The sequence below is a fragment of the Prionailurus viverrinus genome, unplaced genomic scaffold (genome assembly GCF_022837055.1).
Source record: "Prionailurus viverrinus isolate Anna unplaced genomic scaffold, UM_Priviv_1.0 scaffold_40, whole genome shotgun sequence".
NCBI lineage: Eukaryota > Metazoa > Chordata > Mammalia > Carnivora > Felidae > Prionailurus > Prionailurus viverrinus.
This window is the reverse complement of record NW_025927608.1, coordinates 1,606,789-1,626,647: the sequence shown is the minus strand read 5'-3', so window position 1 is coordinate 1,626,647 and position 19,859 is coordinate 1,606,789. Positions and strand designations below refer to the sequence as shown.

The 19,859-nt window shown below is 51.2% G+C and overlaps 1 protein-coding gene across 2 annotated transcripts in view; it reads right to left on the bottom strand.

The window, feature by feature from the left end:
• Positions 1 to 19,859, bottom strand: part of EFL1 (elongation factor like GTPase 1) — a 124,847-nt gene that overhangs the window by 75,204 nt on the left and 29,784 nt on the right. For both annotated transcript variants that reach the window (XM_047846705.1, XM_047846706.1), the window contains exons 9-15: positions 19,615 to 19,691; positions 18,506 to 18,642; positions 16,685 to 16,807; positions 14,554 to 14,653; positions 7,611 to 7,762; positions 7,208 to 7,374; positions 2,094 to 2,232 (exon numbers count right to left, since the gene is read on the bottom strand). In XM_047846705.1, the coding sequence (XP_047702661.1) occupies positions 2,094 to 2,232; positions 7,208 to 7,374; positions 7,611 to 7,762; positions 14,554 to 14,653; positions 16,685 to 16,807; positions 18,506 to 18,642; positions 19,615 to 19,691 (895 nt within the window). The remainder of the gene's footprint in view (positions 1 to 2,093; positions 2,233 to 7,207; positions 7,375 to 7,610; positions 7,763 to 14,553; positions 14,654 to 16,684; positions 16,808 to 18,505; positions 18,643 to 19,614; positions 19,692 to 19,859) is intronic.

Sequence of the window (19,859 nt, the reverse complement as noted above, 5' to 3'; positions counted from 1 at the left end):
TACCTTTCACTGAAGAAACAAAATGGGCTGAATTTGAGCAACACGGCCACCCAAGGAAGGCTTATAAACAAAGACAGAGGGGCGCCTGGGTGGCGCAGTCGGTTAAGCGTCCGACTTCAGCCAGGTCACGATCTCGCGGTCCGTGAGTTGGAGCCCCGCGTCGGGCTCTGGGCTGATGGCTCAGAGCCTGGAGCCTGTTTCCGATTCTGTGTCTCCCTCTCTCTCTCTGCCCCTCCCCCGTTCATGCTCTGTCTCTCTCTGTCCCAAAAATAAATAAAAACGTTGAAAAAAATAAAAAATAAAAAAGAAACAAAGACAGAGTATTATTCATTCTTCTTCCCATGTCCTTCCTGATACGGTACTTTGCTGGCTACGGCAGCTCACAAACATACCAACCGTCAAGGTCCGCTGGCATTTTCCAAAGGGTTGGAAGAGAATGGGGAACACTCGATGAGAAGCTAGGAATTCCACTAATTTCATGCCCCTCCACAAGAAAAGAATTCAAGCATAAAGAGAAGAATGGGTCTCTGTGAAGGAGTGGCAAAATGCTCAGGCAAGTTTCTTGGTCTCAAGTTCACAAAATCCAGATCAATCATTAGCTGTTGTGGACCCGCAGTCTAGACCATTTCTCTAAAACATAAAGAGAATTCCCAGCCGAGCAATCACCCAGTACACAGCTTTATGGCCGACAAGCACCCTACGGGCTCAGAAAGCAGCAGTACATGACATAGAGCATTTCACACACTCAGGTGCCGTGATGCTCCGAGGAAAGTCCCTCAATCCGAGACTTCAGGGTTCACCAAGGACCTCAAAACGTGAATTCTGCCCACAGAAGCAGAAGCCAAGTATATAAGAAACACTGCAGGGTTGACAAACAGTATTTATGGATATAAACGGATAAACGCTATTAGTTTTTTTTTTTTTTTTAAGTTTTTTTTTTTCAACGTTTATTTATTTTTGGGACAGAGAGAGACAGAGCATGAACGGGGGAGGGGCAGAGAGAGAGAGGGAGACACAGAATCGGAAACAGGCTCCAGGCTCTGAGCCATCAGCCCAGAGCCCGACGCGGGGCTCGAACTCCCGGACCGCGAGATCGTGGCCTGGCTGAAGTCGGACGCTCAACCGACTGCGCCACCCAGGCGCCCCTTTTTTAAGTTATTTTATTTTTGAGAGAGAGTGAGCACGTGTGCACGTGTGCATGGGAAGGGCAGAGACAGAGAGGGAGAGAGAGAATCCGAAGCAGGATCTGTGCTGTCAGTGCAGAGCCCGACGTGGGGCTCAATCTCATGAACCAGGAGATCATGACTTGAGCCGAGATCAAGAGTCAGACGCTTAACTGACTGAGCCCCCAGGAACCCCTCTTTCTCTCTCTCTCTTTTTTTTTTAAAGGTTATTTATTTTGTGTGTGTATGTGTGTGTGAGAGGGAGGGAGGGAGGGAGGGAGAGAGAGAGAGAGAGAGAGAGAGAGCGCGTGCGCATGAGTGGGGGAAGGGCAGAAAGAGAATCCCAAGCAGGCTCCGTGCTGTCAGCATAGAGCCTGACACGGGGTTTGATCTCACAAACCGTGAGATCGTGACCCAAGCCATAATCAAGAGTCAGATGCTTAACCGACTGAACCACCCAGCTGCCCTGATAACTACTATTAGTAAAGCAACATTTAATGGATAAAAAATACTGGAACAGAGGAAATGAGTTAAATAGAACTTTACATCAGAATAGTTTCCAATAACTGAGAACCAGAAGTGCCTCCCTCAACCAGACTGACTTTTAAGTGAGCAGGAATCCCCCTTCTTGCTCCCAACCAAACGGAGCCCCAGCTTAAAACAGGGCATTCGCCAATTACTCAGGCAGTACTTTTAAGAACAGAACTTCCAGAACCCACAGCAAGTTACGGATCCACATGCTAACTGCTCAAACGCACAAACTCAAAGGCTCAGGTCGCCAGAAAAAAAAAATAACCAAAGTGAAAAAGAGATCAAAGCCATTTCCTTCAAAATTTCACAAGTCTGTGCGGCAGGTAGGGCGGGGCGACCTCTCAGAATGGAGCGTAGACGAGGCTCGAGGCTCGCGACGGGCCCGCAGCGCCGCCTTACCTAGCACGTTTCCTGGAGGCACCTCCACTAGGCCTTCCAGCTCCCTCCCCATCAGGAGATACAGGTTTTCCAGAGTGCAGCACGCCATGTGGGGGACCGGGGGGAGGTCGTCCAGTGGGGTGGAGAAGCCTGACGGCACCTGGCCAAAGAGAAACGATTGGAGAGAAGTTAGGAGACGTCAAGTAGAAACGTTAGTTCGTGTCGATAAGGTTATGTTGATCCACAGGGGACATGGTGCGGTCACGTCACGTCAACCTGAAGCCCGGAAATCTGAAGTGACAGAAAGTATGCCACGCTTTATGAAAAAATCTAAATTTCTCAAGTATTTAAAACCTGTCAAGAAAGGGACACAGTCATCGGTTTTACGACTAAGTAATATAAATTCTGTGACCTAGTACCGCCATATTAGCCAAAACACAAAAATCCCCACAGCCCCTGGCCAGTATTTACGGGAACCGTGCCACACACCAGTCCTGGTACCACTGTGCTATTACTTCCACACTTTTTATCACTTAAAATTGTTTTAATCTAAGGGCACCTGGGTGGCTCAGTCGGTTGAGCATCTGACTTCGGCTCAAGTCACAGTCTCGCGGTCTGTGAGTTCGAGCCCCGCGTCGGGCTCTGTGCGGACGGCTCAGAGCCTGGAGCCTGCTTCGGGTTCTGTGTCTCCCTCTCTCTCTGCCCCTCCCTGGCTCGTGCTCTGTCTCTGTCTCTCAAAAATAAAATAAACATTAAAAAAATTGTTTTAATTGTTTTAATCTCATCATAATGCCCTGCAAGCACTCAGAAAGAACAGGTGCTGGTACTGAGTTACACAAGGAAATGACCAAGCGGGACAGCAGCCAGTGATAAAATGCCACGAAAATGGCCAAACATGGCTATTACATGCTATGCTGTTAATCTGGAAGGCCGTGAATACTGGGGACACTGATGAGAAGACATTGCAAGTTACCGCAGGGATATGCTGCAGGGATAACAGATTTATGTGCTCACCTCATATCATATTTGATCTTAAGTTTCATCAAGAATTATTCAGTATTCAAGACAGTATCATTCAGCGACCTCCATATAAATGCAAGTACCCTAAAGGCCTTTAAATCAACCAACTAACCTTTGGTACCCACAGGCCCAAGGCACCGTGCTACTGCTGTCTATGAAAAGAAAAAATGTTAAGTTACAGCATATATAAAGATAACTAACATCACAAACAGAGTGAGTGACAAAAAAGCACTACAGGCAAGTAAATTCACAGACACTCAGAGGAGGGAGAAGCTATTACATTAGGGTGAACTTGGAAACCCCATGAAAATGTGGGCCTTTTGGGCGCATGCTACGTTTAAACGTACATGTTCTGATTCAATGACAGGTCTGCAGGATAGCTCTAAAGACAAATGGGAAAGAAATTTTAAAAAGGATTAAATTGGAAGACAAAAAAAAAATATCTATAGATAATACAATCATCCAGTTAGAACCAGCTACAGATAAATGATAATTAGTAAGACACTGTAAGCAAGGTGGCTAGACACAAGATCATTATACGAAAGTTAGCTGTCCCTACGTCAGCAAGAGAAAAAATACATTTTTTTAAACAGTAACTTTTAGAACGGCAACAAAATATAAGATAGCTGGGAAGAAGTCTAACAAAGTGATTAGGTATCTTTATGGATAAAATTGTAAAACTTTAACGAAAAACATTTAAAATAACCTAAATAAACAGGTAGGTATGCCTGATAGATTCACAGATAGATTCTATATTACAAACTGTTGACTCGTACCAAACACATGTACTGATTTAAAGCAATCGGTCTCTCAAAGGAGCTTTTCATGGAACCTGTCAAGCCGACCATCAACTTTATATGGAAGAGTAAAGAGTTAGCAATAAGCGAGGCACTCACAAAGACAGACACGGTAGAGGGCACAGCCTTTGATAGATCAAAACATTTAGAAGTGAAGTCAGCACTCAACAGACACGGTGACACACAAACAGAAAAAATGAAGTCTGTTCGTCCAGAAACAGACCAAGGTGCAAACGAAACACGACTTAGGACAGATGGCAGAGTGGTGGGTCGAGATGGACATTCATGAATCGTATTAGGACAACTGGTGTTTGTATGGGGACAAAAACAAAACTGGATGCCTTCCTCATAGAATATATAAATACTGAACCAAACATTTAAGCGTGAAAGGCAAAACATAAACCTTAGAAGGAAACACAGGCAAAAATTTGGGCTTCCGTGTGGTCATAATTTAAATTTTCTTGAACAAGATACAAAAACCAAAACTGATAATGGAAAAGACTGGTAAATTCCACCACGTTAAAACTAAGAACTTCTTTACATTAAAATGTACTAATAGAATGTGTGACAAGTCCCGAGCTGGAGAAGAAATCTGCAAAACTTAGAACTGACAAGAAATTAGCATTCAGCTTCTACAAAGAACATCTAAAAACCAGTATTAAAATTATATCCAGCACGAGTGAAAAATATGCAAATGACCCAAAGATATCTCCACAGGAAAAGGCACAAATGACCAATAAACATATTAAAAGGGTAATGAAGAAAATGTGAATTAAAACCACTTGAACAGACCAGGTCATCTACATCTGACTGGCAAAAATTAAGACCCTGACAACAGCACATTTTGGGGATGGTGTGGAAATGGAGCTGGTGACACACGGGACGCTCCTCTGGAGGACGATCTGGAATTAACCAGGTAGCTGGAGATGTACAGATCCTGTCACCCAGAGGATCCCTCTAAGGGTGTATTACCGAGAACTTCTCGCAAATGTGCCTAAGGAAATCTGTACAAAAATATTCAAGGTAGCATTGTTTAGATGAGCCAAAAATGAACGCAGCCCAAATACACGGTAACTGGAAAATGGAAACATAAACCGTTTGTCTACACAATGGAATACTATGCGGCAACGAACAATGAACAAAGTACAGGAACAGGTGTCGACTTAGATCAACCTCACAATGTTAGGTAAAAAAAACTGAGCTGTAGAAGAATACTGACAGTAAGATTCCATCTATACAAGGTTCAAAAAGAAGAGATTTTTCTCAGTGCATATACAGGTCGTAAAACTACAAAAAAAAGAAAAAAAGGCAAAAGAGTAGCAGACAGCCTGACAGTGGTCTCCCCATGACTCCTGCCGCCTGGTGTTCACGCCTTCACGCAACCCCCTCCCCTGGGCGTGACCGGGGCCGGTGGCTTGCTCCTCACCAACAGCGTTCGGCAAAGGCGGCGGGACACCACTCTCATGCTTGCGTAACATCACACGAGACCGTCTTGCTGATAAATTCAGCCTAGACTCTCCTCGCCAGCTGGAAGGGGCACCGCCAAGCCGGGAAAGGCCAAATGACGGGAAACCGCAGGCGGCCTCTAGGCCAGGAAGAACGTGGAGCCCTCAGCCCTCCAGGTACCGGGATGCGACTCGGCCAGCAACCCGAGCCACCCCGGGGCAGACCCCTTCCCGGTTGAGCCTCCGGAGGACACAGTCTGGTCTACACTCCGGCGTGGACTCCCGCTCCATAGAAACACGGAGACCGTGGATTTGCTCCATCTGCGGTAGTCTGTAACAGGCAGGCTACCCGGCGGACAGGACCCCAAGTCCACGTGAGGTCTATCTCTGGGTGTGCGATACCCGTGACAGTTTAGAAAAGCAGGTGGGAAGGAGACCTTCCGGGGCTCCGGCTACCGGAGTTCGGAGTCCTCCGTGCGGTCAACTCGTTCCGTCACTGCCCCTCGGGTGGTGGCACAGGACGAGTGGATTTCAGCCGCCAGCCCCTCGAGAGCAGAGCTGCGCTCCACAGAGAAGATACACTGGAGGGCCCGTGGACTTCGTAAAGCCCACTAACTCCGTGCCACGCCAGGTAACAACAGTTTCTTCCTCACCTTGACGGTACAGAGAACAAAGAAGGAAGAAGACGGGCCACCACTCGAGCCTTACTGGTGAGTAACAAACCATCAACTATGTCTAAAGCAGCGCGTCAACGAGCGTAAACGGGTTTGTGAACACACGAGCCCCCCCGTCCCCACGCCCGCTGCCACGCTCCCTCTCGCCAAAGCACGACAGGCCACAGCCCGCCGAGGGCCGCTCAGCAGAGTCTTCGCCAAGGATTAAACAGCTAAAACTGACAGAACAGAGCACTCTGGGCAAGGCAAGTTGACGGCAGACCCTCCCCCTGCCCCTCTGTCTCTGCCGCAGCCGAGTCCGCAGCTTCCCTGCTCTCCCCGCAAGGAGAGGACCGTGCGCTCTTCTGCTCGTGAGGCAGCGACTCTTACAAGCTCTCGCGGCTTCTTGCTGATCCTGACTCACCGCCTGCACCTCTGGCATCCTCATCATCCTGCGACCTTCACGATTTAACTACGATGTCTACGCTCTGCTTACGTCCAAAAGTGACCTGAGGTCGCTCAAGCCTGTGGGGTTTTCTGCCCTTCGGCTCAGGTGTACATAACTGGATGCTGGCTGTTCACCTGCTTACAGACCTTCCTGATCAATTTCTGGGCTCCACGTGCCGTGCCGTGCCGTGCCGTGACCGTGACCGCGGCCCGTCACCTGCTCACTGCCCCTCCCCTTGGCCTGAGCCCCCTCGTTTTTGGATCTCCGTATTTCATGAAGTCCTGCCGCTGCCGTGGCCCCCGCATGACAGCTGTTCTTAACCAGCCCTTTCCTCTGGCCTTGGAAAGCCTCACAATTAAGTAAGGCCTGAAAACTGAGTTCACATACTGGTTCAGTTTTCCAAATGCCACTGAGACAGATTTACCAAATGTTACCAAAGCAATATTAAGAGGAGATATATGGATTCATCTGAACGTGCCTTTCTAGAGACAAAATAAACCTACCAATCAGGTAATCTCAACCGATACGGAAACATGTAAGAACCGTGAAACAATGCACTAACGTCTTGAGGGCGCGAGGGTGGCTCAGTCGGTTAAGTGCCTGACTTGATTTCATCTCAGGTCACCATCTCACGGTTCGTGAGTTCGAGCCTCGCGTGGGGCTCCTCACACTCCCTCTCTCTCTGCCCCTCCTGCTCACACACTCTCTCTCTCAAAATAAATAAACTTAAAACAAAAAACATTTACAGTGACATTTTATTTCTAATTCTTACCCGCCGCAAAAACTCAACGGGGCTGTATTTGGGTCCCAAGACAAACATTTTCTTTCCTCTTCGAGCCACACCACTGAACACTCGAGCAAAAGCAACGAAAGACTCGTGGTTGCTTCCTTCTTCGGGCTGAGGTTTCAGGGTCTTGCCCTCCACCTGGTGCTCATCACCTGCCAGAAACGAGAGGACAATGAGTGCCACGAGTGCCCCCTCCAGTCCAGGAGATGCCTAAAAACACAGAGCAGACGGTGAATAGGAGACATGTGGCCCAGTTTCAGGAAAGAAGCACCAAGAATGACAGAACACTGATTAAAGCTACAGTTAAAGCCAAGCTCCAGAGTCAGGGGAGGAGCGTCCCAAGTTAAAACACCTGTTTCGCACCAAACCTACTTAGGGACAGCCGTACCTTTCGTCTCTTCTCCCTTTGGACTTGTTTCCGGGGCACCGCCGTCTTCCGGGGGCTCCACGGACGCCGGCCCCTGCGTCGCTGCGAGCTTCTCTGCATGCCTCTGTCTTGCACGCTCACGCCGCTGCGCAATTTCTTCTTGCGTGAGAGGTCTACAGGAGGTCATAGACAGGTTAACACCTGGCAACATCAGCACCTCTGGGTCCGCTCGCGCAGGGAAAGGGCAACGGTCAGCGGGGCCGGATAAGACGGCGACGGGTCCCAAGCCCCTGCCAGGCACGGTCTCTGCGAGCTCTCCCCCCGCAGTAGCGATGTCTTCTCTACAATGCCGCGTGAGCTACTCTGAGCTTACGAACAGACACGCAAGAGTCCACGGCCCCACACACGGCCACACGCCACGGCACGGAGCCTGACCCTGATGCCCACCTTCTTCTGTGAGGCAAACAACAAGGACAGGCCGGAAACGAGTGAGATACCTGGGCTCAGAACACCCGTGCTGAGAAGCAAGCATAAGGCCTTGGCAAAAAATGGAGGTGTGGGGGCACCCAGGTGGCTCAGTCCGTTGAGCTTCTGACTTTGGCTCAGGTCACGATCTCGCAGTTCATGAGTTCAAGCCCCACATCGGGTTCTATGCTATTGGTGCAGTGCCTGCTTTGAATCCTCTGTCTCCCTCTCTCTCTGCCCCTCCCCAACTCATGCACTCTCTCTCTCAAAAATAAATATTTTTTTAAAAAATTGAGGTTTTCCCCACAAATGCCTAAGAATATATGTTCACGAGTGTGGAGGTTCCTCAAAACTTTTAAAATAGACCTACCCTATGACCCAGCAATAGCACTGCTAGGAATTTACCCAAGGGATACAGGAGTGCTGACGCATAGGGGCACTTGTACCCCAATGTTTAGAGCAGCACTTTCAACAATAGCCAAATGATGGAAAGAGCCTACATGTCCATCAACTGACGAATGGATAAAGATGTGGTTTACATATACAATGGAATACTACTTGGCAATGAGAAAGAATGAAATCCTGCCATTTGTAGCAATGTGGATGGAACTGGAGGGTATTCTGCTGAGTGAAATAAGTCAGGCAGAGAAAGACTGATATATATGTTTTCATTCATATGTAGATTTTGAGAAACTCAACAGAAGACCAGGGGGGAGGGGAGGGGGGAAAAAAAGTTACGGAGAGGGAGGGAAGCAAACCCTAAGAGACCCCTAAGGACTGAGAACGTACTAAGGGTAGACAGGGGGTGGGGGAGAGGGGAAAGTGGGTGATGGGCAGGGAGAGGGCACTTGTTGGGATGAGCACTGGGTGCTGTATGGAAACCAATTTGACAATAAATTACATTTAATATATATAAAAAAAGAATACATGTTCACAAAGAACCTGGGTCCAAGAGGAAGGGTTTAAGGTCAAGCTGAACGCTGGAAATTCAGCTGGACTGAAAGGTCAAATTGTGATTATCAGCCGTTGCGTTAGACCCAAGTACCAGCACAGAGTGGCGGTGTGTGGCTATCTGTCTGTTGGGGGTTAGTCTTGGTTGGGGGAAGGGGAACGAGCTATTTTCCTAAAGAGTTACCCTCATGTCTATCAGGCCACAGAGAGGGTCTTAGAAAAGGGAGCGCTAAGTTGAATAAAAATGGGCACTGTTGGGGAGCTTCAGTTTGGAAGGCAGAAGCCAAGCAGGTGCACGGATTCCCAGAACGAGGCTCCTCGCCCGCGTGTGGGCCTGTGCAGACCCGCCTGCACCCTCAGCCCCGGCACAAGGCAAGACCAACCGCCTCCCTGAAGCCGGCGGGACTACAGTGTCTTAGCCCCGGACTCCGGGACTGAGCGTCCAGACACTCGGGCTGGTGCTCTGGTCCTAACCGGACACTCCAACTCTGGAAGCTGCCCACTCTGTGTGGTCCTGTCCCTCTGCGCCTCCCTCCTGTGTGTGGTCCTGTCCCTCTGCGCCTCCCTTCTGCCGTTCCTCCCCATGATTTCTGCTTTTCTCCCTGACTGCTGTCCTGACACCTGACAGGTGGTCTCATCCCCACACTGCCATGCCACTCTCCCCTCCGCTCCCCTAAGCTCTGGAACCCGTTCAGATATCCGTTCTGAAAGTGCACCGTTCATGTGCATTCCACATGGCCACATACTCTCGGAGCTCCTATACCAGGGGCCTAAAACCTCTTCCTCCTTCTTACTTCATGTGGGCCAGCCTGGATAGGGACCGCCTACATCCCCGCTGCGGGCCAGTCGGGGAGGGGACCGCTTACATCACTGACTGTCCAGTGCTGTGCAGAAAGATTCCCACCTGCTAGACAAGGTCTCCCACCAGGACTGGGCACTAGTCCTACCTCCCTTTGCACCTCCCCCTCAAAATGGATGAGTCTGGTTCTAGGAGCTGTCCCCTTTCGGTCAGACCCATGTCCCTGTGGGGCTGTGTCACAGGTCACAAAAACATGAGCGGCCGAGAGCGGCGTGATCAGGGGTCACGAGGCAGCCAGAACTGGTGCTGGAGGCTTGCTTCCCCTGCAAGAGACCAGCCTCTCTTTCCCGGGAGCTCCACGAGTGAGAAGCCTGTTCAAGTACAGGATGGACTCTCCTTCCTTACAACTTCTAGCCGCGGCTGCAGTCCTGTGCTCCGGAGCGACATCCAACAAATCCGCTCCCCCTTTCCTTTCGGGGGGGCCTGCACTCGGGCCCCTCTCCCCCTGCTCCGCTGCAAGCCAAACCCTCCAGCTGTTTCTTCAGTCAGCCCCAGGATGACTTACTGTGTTTCTAGACTTTTGCTAAAACCTCTTACAAGAGTATCTGAGTTAAAAAAGAAATGCAAAATATAACGTTATTGTTAGAACAGGGAGGAAAAAAATATGAGACACCTGTTTGCAGGTGAAGAGACACAGTCTGTTTCAATGGGCTTATCACCAGAATCTCGACATCGTCTTAATCCCCCTACATGTACGACAGTACATATTTATTACAACAACTAAATGAAACAGACACCATCATCTCCGGTTTACAGCTGATACAGCAGAGGCTCAGGAAATTTAACGTGACCCAAAGTCACACAGAAAATAGAGGGAGGAGCCGAAATTCAAATCCAGCTCGGACTCCAAACCCTGTGCTCCTTATCCCCAGGATGTCTCCCCTTCAGAAGGAATTAAAGAGGATAAAATCATCATCGCATTAAGCAGATGATGTTAGCTTTGGGTCAAAAGAAACATCCATTCACGTAAGTTACATCCTCATTCTATCTCAATTCACGACACGGTCGGGGAGCGTTAGCATTTACGTTTATCAAGTTAGAGCCAAACGTATGGACGCTTGCTCCCATCTGCCCTCGTATCTGCCCGTCCAGGGAACACCTGCTCCGTGCCCGGCACTGCTGTGGGCCGGGACCGGCGTGCAGGGCAACAGCAGAGAGCCAGACAGAAATCAGCAAGGACTACACCCAGCACCCACTGCGTATCCAGCGTTTGTTGAGAACAAAGAGGAATTTATCCGCAAGAAAGCTGAGTTCTACCAGCCAAGGAACAGCCGCGGGCGATGAGTTATTCAGGCTGTAGTTGACTAACCGTGGCTGACTCTTCCTGAAGGGACAGCAGTTACTAACATGAGATGGAAGAGAGCGGAGGTGAGCACGTTGACCCAAAGGTTGGGCAGGTGAACTGGTGGGGGGGCGGGGAAGGGAAGAGGCAGAAACACAAATCCATCCACCCTCCAGATTCCAAGCAGAATGCTCCTGCTCTGGCCTCTGTGACCCTGGTCAAGAGGGGGCTGGGGTGTCCGAGAACAGGCTGGAAGGCCGCTGCAGCTGGGACAGAGGCAGCTGAGAGGATGTGAAGCGACAAACCCAGAAGAGGGGCTTCTGGGGGCACCTGGGTGGCTCAGTCGGTTAAGCATCCGACTTCGGCTCAGGTCATGATCTCACAGTTTGTGAGTTCAAGCCCCGCACCGGGCTCTGTGCTGACAGTTCAGAGCCTGGAACCTGTTTCAGATTCTGTGTCTCCCTCTCTCTCTGCCCCATCTGCGCTCATACTCTGTCTCTCTCAAAAAATGAATAAATATTTTTTTTAAAAAAAGAAAAGAGTGACTTCTGTTTGAAGACAGCATCTTGTTACAGAAAGAGCTGCTTCTCAAGAAAGAGGCAAAAGCAACAGATGCAGACATTCAGGGGGAGAAGAACGGCATAAAAAATTCCCAGTAAAGTGTTCCTGAGCACACATGTAGACCATGTACGTGTTAGTAAGAACTTGTGATAGACTACGGCTGGGAACAGCAAAAACAAAGGCCCAGAATCTAAAAGGGAAAAGGGCAGGGAAGCTGGATGGCCTCCAGCTTAGATTTAGGAGTGAAGGGTGAAAAGCCACACTAGGCGGAACTTTCCAGAACACTCAGGGAGAAGCCGAGGACTGTGCCCAGCAACGCGCTCCTCCTTCCCGCTCCTCACTCTGGCCTGGGCCTGCTCACCGGCTGCACAAAATGGTGGAAGAAACCACTTACTATGATGTTTTGGAGGTCAAACCCAACGCCACTGGGAAGAATTATAAGAAACGGGCCCTGAAGCACCACCCTGGTAAGAATCAGATGACGGACGGAAGTTTACACAGGTTTCTCAAACTTCGGCAGAGCAAAGTGCTCTCTGCTACAGAGAGAGACTTGCAGGACAGAGGAGAACAGCAACTAAGGAAGGTGCAGCTGAGGGCTTCGGTCTCCCAGGGACATCTTTCCGGGGGGAGGAGGAAGGGCGATGGCAGGAAGGAGAGGTAAAGACACGCATCCGCTCCCAGGTATCTCAGAAGAGTGACGTGACGGTATGAGAGCGCCAGCTCTGCCAAAGAACAAACGTGGGGCCGGCTGGACAGAAGGCGCGGCGGTGTGCGGCCCGACTGTGGAGGACCTGGAACGCAGGCAAGGACCCAGAAGAGGGAGCCCGGAGCGGCTCAGTACACTCGGGGCGCGTGGTGCGGTGCCGGGGCCGTGGGGCATGGATCCGCCCTAGACGGATGTGAAAGCGGCAACGGAAGGAAGACGGCTCGAGAGAAGATTCTAGAAGTTCTCACTGCAAAGGTTATGAGGACAGCCGGAGGGTAACATTCCATGGCGAAGGGGACCAAGAACCAAGACTGGAGCCAGGAGACGTTACCATGGTTTTAGACCACAAGGACCATGCAGTTTCTGCTCCGCGAGGACGCCTTCTCGTGTGGGGATGCGCAGCTGGCTGACACGCTGTGCGGCTCTCAAAGCCAGCGTCTGCTCGTGACAACTGAACCACCGTCCTGGCCTCTCACCCGGGCCGCCGTCAAGCACAGACACGTCACATGTGTGACAAATGAAGTCCTGCCAATTTACCGTAGTCCACGGGAAAAGGGTCACCTGATCACTGAATTTAAGGTCAACTGGCTTCTTCTCTCCTGACAAACTCTTTGCTGGAAGGAAGCAGACGAGGCTGAAGACACGCACCAGGCAGAGCCGGTGGCCTGTGACGCAAATCCCGAAGCGAGGCTGAGGGGCACCATCCTGGGACGGCCCCTGCCTGACCTCCCACGGGGCCAGGGGACAGCACTCACTGCCGGGGTCCCGTGCAGACAGCACGCGGAGAGGGGAGAGTCACAGCTCACTACTCACCGCTGCTTTTGGCTCAATATTTGACTACAGCAGCATTTTCAAAGTTAAACGAAGAACACACTCAAATGTAAGTGCTTGAGGGGCACCTGCGTGGCTCAGTCGGTTAAGGGTCCGACTTCGGCTCAGGTCATGATCTCTTGGTTCGTGTGCTTAAGCCCCGCGTAGGGCTCTGTGCTGACAGCTCGGAGCCCGGAGCCTGCTTCGGATTCTGTCTCTGTTTCTCCCTCTCTGCCCCTCCCCTGCTCGCATGCTTTCTCTCTCTCTCACATATAAATAAACATGAAAACAAATTTTTTTTTTTAAATGTAAGTGCTTGAAAAGAAAAGAAAGAAAAGCCACAGTGGATGAGTCAGGCCAGACTCCACCCAGGGAGTGAAAGGCTGTCGCCTTTAAAGCGGACACACCTGGACTCAGACACTGTTGTGGCCTCCTTCCAGCTCTGTGACCTTGAGCATGGAACTCAGTCTTCTTAAGGAGCCTGGCTTCTCTTGCAGGTACAAGAGAAACACTAACTTCTCCCACGGGAAACCTGCTGTCAGGTCCGCACGGCCCGTCAGCGGTGGGGCGCGAGTACTGGGAGAGCTCGGTGCGTGCAGTCAGTGAGGGGAGCGTCGTTATTTATAGCACACAAGAACCAGACTTAAGATGCTCCCCGGTGTACTGGACGTTCTTAGGACGTCATGTTTATGGTACTTCTCTCGGGTTACTGGAAAAATGCCTGCAAAGAATGGCCAGAGGAGATGCGGGTACTACACAAGAGGGGCTCCAGGCACCCAGGTCAAGTTTTCGTTCCAGACCCCGACATCACACGATAGAGCCCGGGGCAGGGGAGCTGGCCGGGAGGCGCCAGTAATCCCCCCAAGAACGGACCAGGATCTGAACTACAGGGGGAGGGAGCGGGGCCGGGAAGGAAAAACCCGGATGCTGTAGAACAGATTCTCCAAGACTCGGGGACCGTGCGAAATCATCCATCTCCGGAGGCGCCAACGCCCCACCTCCACGCAGATCAGCAGAGATGCTCACGCGCTTATAAATCTCCACTGAGGTCGCCAGCCAGGCTTGGAGAACTTGCCGGATGCTCCCTAAAAATTACCCGTGGCTACGACTGTTACTATATTCTCCTTCAGACTTCACATCAATGCACACCAACTGTCCCGGAGCTGATTTCACCTTGCAGGGTGCACACCGTATGTTTCCACAGGGGAGGCTCACCAGCAGTCCGGGGCTGGGGAGGAAAAGCAGCAGCGCGCTCTGCCCACACCCCCTCTGCGCCACCCTGGGAACGTGACAACCCCCCGCCCCGCCCCCCCCCCCCCCCCATCCTTACCTGGGCTTGTTCTGCGGCAAAGCCTTGGCATCAACGGCAAACATTTTGGAAACAAAGATGATAACGGGAGCAGTGTCTTCACTCCCACATTTCAGGAAAGCTACACAAACAGGGAGTGAAAATGTCACTCTTTTTCCCGTCAACCATACACGGAGCTGAAGCCAGCAAAGCACCCCCCCCCTCCCCCGCCCCATACCATAAGCCTCACAAATTCTTCCCTAGACCCAGGGAGCAAGGGGGAACACTGAGGAATGTTCCCACGTGTCAAAAGTCAACAAGGTAGCTCATTAATAAAATACACACAGCTTACACAAGTTAGAAAACGGAAGGGACTATCTTCATGGCAGTAACAAAACCCTTAGAAATACTCAGTAGTATAACAATGTTAATTTCCCCTAAACCTATACAACCTAACACAATTTCCTATCAACGTATTGACACCTTTCTTTACCTCTTAGAGGCATAAAACCACTGATTAATTTTTTTAATGCTTATATTTATTTTGAGAGAAGGTGCATGGGGGGGTGCACAAGCGGGAGGGAGGGGGAGAGAGAGAGAGAGAGAGAGAGAGAGAGAGAGAGAGAGAGAGAACACCAAGCAGGCTCCACACTGTCAGCACAGAACCCAATGTGGGGTCAAACCCACAAACCGTGAGATCATGACCTGAGCCATAATCAAGTGTCACCCGGGATACTTAACTGAGTCACCCGGGTGCCCTGATTAACTTTAAAAAAAAAAAAGAAAGAAAGAAAGAAAATCACCCCACACCAAAATAATGTGCACGTCAGTGAAAGAAGCCGACAGTAAACTTCAAGCAAGAACAAAGCCACAGGAAGTCAGAAGTGAACACACACCAGGCGTGTCGCCTAGGGCACCGGGGCACAGCTGGGAGGAGCAGGGTGGCGGGTCTGGCCCCCCGCCGCACCAGGACAACACTGAAGGGAACCCAAGGCAGAAGCAGGGACCCCGGGCGAAAGGCTGTCCTCTCAAGCAGGTGAGAGATCATCACCGTGCGGCCCAGGGAGGCAGACGCAGAAATGCCGAATGCCCCGCTCTGGACGGACTGCGGAGCAAGGCCACGCAGGGTGCGGAATCACACAGAGCCCGGATGACGGCCACGTGTGGGAGTGGGCGGGCGGGCGAATGAAGGGACCTCGTGGGGCGGAACTCGGGGAGGCAGGCTTCGGGCGGCGGGAAGAAGCCCCGCGTGGGAGGTGCCGGGGGGAGGGGGGTGAGCGCCTCGGGCAGGTGAGCGGAGAGGGGGTGGGCGGTGGGGTGCCGCGATGGGAGCGCGGTGGGGCGGGGGGCAGACGCGCGCTGCAGCCGCACAGGTGGGTGGCAACGGTGAGTGTGCTGTCGCGGACAGCCCTGAGGTGGAGGAGGTCGCCAGGGGACCGGATGCAGGGAGGGAACGGATGGGGTCTGAAGGCTGAGCCTTGCTTGGGGCGTCCCACCCCGGAAAAGTCAGGGCAGGGAGCCAGGAAAGACGCGAAGGATGGGCGGCCAGGGAGACAAGCACAAGCAGGGGGAAGCCCGAAGTCACAAGAAGACGGTGTCTCCTGGGGGGAGGAGTGATCTACGCCGTCAGACACTCGTGACGGATCCGGTCAGAGGATTTAACGAGGACACTCAAGAGGGGCCCCGAGAACAGCAGCCGAGTGGTTCTGGGCTGGAGGCTGCACCTCTAATCGGAGGGAAAGTGGAGGCCGCGAGTCCTTGCAGCTGCCGGTCATGGAGCCTGACGGAGCCTGGGACCGGCGGGTCCCCTCTTGCGGGGGCCAAAGAGAGGCCCGGCCCTGGAACCCCTTCCGCGGCCCCCAGGGACCCAGCCATGGTGGCGGCAGAGCAGCTCAGGGACACACCATTGCTCGTCCAGGGACCGGGAGACAGGGTCACCAGGAGATCAGGAGACGAGACCGGGGCAGAAGGGAGGCGTCTCAGAGCCTCCGCTCTCCCAGCCCAGCGAGGACAAAACGGCCGTGGCAAAACTCCGACTTCGGCAGGAAAAGAAAACTGGCAACAGGGCCTTCTGTGGAACTGCCCGTGGAATCGGCCACCTGGCTAACTGGTCTAGCGCAGCCTGGGCTTGGGACGCTCAACCAAGCCCCTGCCGCGTCCACCTTCGGCTCACCTGCTTTCAGGGCCTGGGTTTCTGGGGGAAGAGAGTCAAACGTCTGTGATCCCGCGCACATCAGCTTCTCCACCCGCTCGGCCGTAATGTCCAGGGGGCTAGGAAGTTTCTGACACACCATCGCTGAAGTCTGCGGTTAAGGACTCACAGTTGTGAACAAGTGCCCCCCACCCAGGCACAGACTCACAGCACACGCCGACTCCTGAGGCAGCAGTGGACAGCCACGCACAAAACGCCCGGTTGTCAAACATCGCGCGTCACGTCTCAAAATACAGACACAAGTTCAGGGAGTTCATGGACTCTCTCAAGCCCGGGAGGATTCTTTTTTTTTTTTTTTAAATTTTTTTTAATGTATATTTATTTTTGAGAGTGAGAGATACAGAGCACCAGTGGGGGGGGGGGGGGGGGCGCAGAGAGAGATTGGGAGACACAGAATCCAAAGCAGGTTCCAGGCTCTGAGCTGTCAGCACAGGGCCCGATGCGGGGCTCGAACCCACGAACTGAGAGATCGTGACCTGAGCCAAAGTCAGGCGCTTAACCGGCTGAGCCACCAGGCGCCCCGTCCCAGGAAGGACTCTGAAGACAGACATCCTAATACACTGACAGCCCACGGAACAAGTGAGGAGAGCTCAGTAGCTTGTCCTAAAATTTTTTCACGTGGTTTCAGTCTCTACAAACTTTTATGAAACAACATCAGCCGCCGGCTATGACACGAGAAAGTCCCCTCCCCGAGCCAGTGTCACTGCAGGTGTGGGTCCATCCCAGCTCCGGGCTGAGGTGCCACTGCTGGCCCACGCCCGGGACACTGTACCACAGCCCACCGGGGGCTGCTTGGGACACGCAGATCAATGAAAAGAAGATAGTTTACCTATAAAATTACTTTAGTTGGGACACCTGGGTGGCTCAGTCAGTTTAAGCCTCTGACTTCGGCTCAGGTCGTGATCTCACGGTTCATGGGTTCAAACCCCGCATCAGGCTCTGTGCTGACAGCTCGGAGCCTGGAGCCTCTTTCGGATTCTGTGTCTCCCTCTCTCTCTGCCCCTCCCCCACTCATGCTCTGTCTCTCTCTCTCTCTCTCAAAAATAAATGAATGTAAAAAAAATTGTTTTAATTACTCAAATGTATCTCAAATCAAGTCTTCCTCGAATCAGTAATATAACAAATACCAATATGCTAAGAAAATATGGCACTAAAATGAAACACTGATCTGACATACACATCTAAACTATCTAGTTACACATAAATGTTAGTAAAATAAAATTTTTTGTTGTCACAGTCTACTAAACAAAAAGACACATCTTCCTGAAAGAACATTCATTTGAATTGGTATTAGTAAGAATAAAAATTAGCATCAGAATATTCATTTTTAAAAGCATTAAATACAGTTTCGTGGTGGAATATGAAATAACCACAGAAGACTTACTTTGATTTTTTTTAATGTTTATTTTTTTCCAAAGGAGAGAGAGAGAGCGTGAGTGGAGGAGGGGCAGAGAGAGAGAGAGAGAGAGAGCGCGCGCAAGCGTGAGTGGGGGAGGGGCAGAGACACACACACACACACACACACACACACAATCCAAAGCAGGCTCCAGGCTCTGAGCCGTCAGCACAGAGCCCGACGCGGGGCTCAAATTCACAAACTGCAAGACCATGACCTGAGCCGAAGGCGGACGCTCAACCGACTGAGCCACCCAGGCGCCCCACAGAAGACTTACTCTGGATTGACATGTGTTACTTCCAAAGGATTTCCTGTTTGCGAGTCACATGTTTTTCCTGTTTTGTCAAAACTATCACTTCATTAAAAACCATCAGGACAAAGGATACCAAGCACAGCATGGGAAATGGGCAGCCACTGGCTGCAAATGGCATTGATCTGAACTTTAGGATCAGAATGTCGTGCCTCCCGGGCTCCAATCTTCAATCCTAAAGAAGTCACGATCCTATCAATTTTTTCTTTGTCCCTGTAGGAAACATACAAACAGGGAGGTCACAGAGAGACACCAAGGGGCACAGAGGAAAAGGAATGCCACATTGTGACACACTTCCTCCAGACACACTCCTTCCACAAGAACTAGGCACACTTCCGGGGCGCCCGGGGGGGCTCAGTCGGTTGAGCGTCCGACTTCGGCTCAGGTCATGATCTCACGGTTCGTGAGTTCGAGCCCTGTGTCGGGCTCTGTGCAGACAGCTCGGAGCCTGGAGCCTGCTTCAGATTCTGTGTCTCCCTCTCTCTCTGCCCCTCCCCTGCTCATGCTCTGTCTCTCAAAAATAAACATTAAAAAAAAATTTTTTTTTTTTAATAAAAAAAGAACTAGACACGCTTCCTCCCAACGTACTCCTCCTACAAGAAACTAGACACACCCGGAAGGGGCTCCAGCCACAGTGGAGGACGGCTCAATCTCTACTCCGTTCCTTCCAATGACCCCTTCTTCAGAGCCCCTTGGAGCACGAGCCCAATCCCCTTAGCGAGCGATGGTGATTGGAGAGGCAGTTTTATGTCCGAGTGCTGGAAGTCACAGTTCCAACTCCAGATAACTCTGAATGAAAATTTACTAAAGCAAACCTTCTTTCTACTTGTATCAGGCAAGTCGGTTCCCAAGTTCCCTGTGAATGATCCTAGATGTCAAACACCCTTTCCACTACAAATACGATTTCATCTCAAACTGGGTTTATACAAACAAAGGTCCAGTGTTTCCCTCCACCCATCTCGTCTATATCCTCGTCTCAGCCCTCCAGAAGCACAGACTGCTCCTCAGTCCCTCCCACCACCTTTACCTGCACCACATGCCCTTCCACCTTGGACCCTGGGACCAGCCCATCTGTGGAGGGTCCATTCCCTTGCTCCGTCCAGCCCAGCTCTGTGAAGCGACACCCATCACGCTGGAAGGGAGGCAAATCACAGGCCCAAAGACCCAGCGCTATAGCAGTCTTACCTTTTCAAGACCGCATCATACAAACTCCATATATTCTCCAGGATCAACTGTACAAATAAAGGTTTCTTTCCTTTCGCCTGTAAAAAAGAACACACGTACTTAAGTTTCCCAATATTCAACAGGCAGCCTACATATTCATTCTCGACGTGTTGTATTAACATGTCTCGTTTCTACTAGAAGATGTTTACTTAGCAGTAAAGTGGCAGAAAGCAGTTATAAATATGCACTAAACAGCCAATAATCTG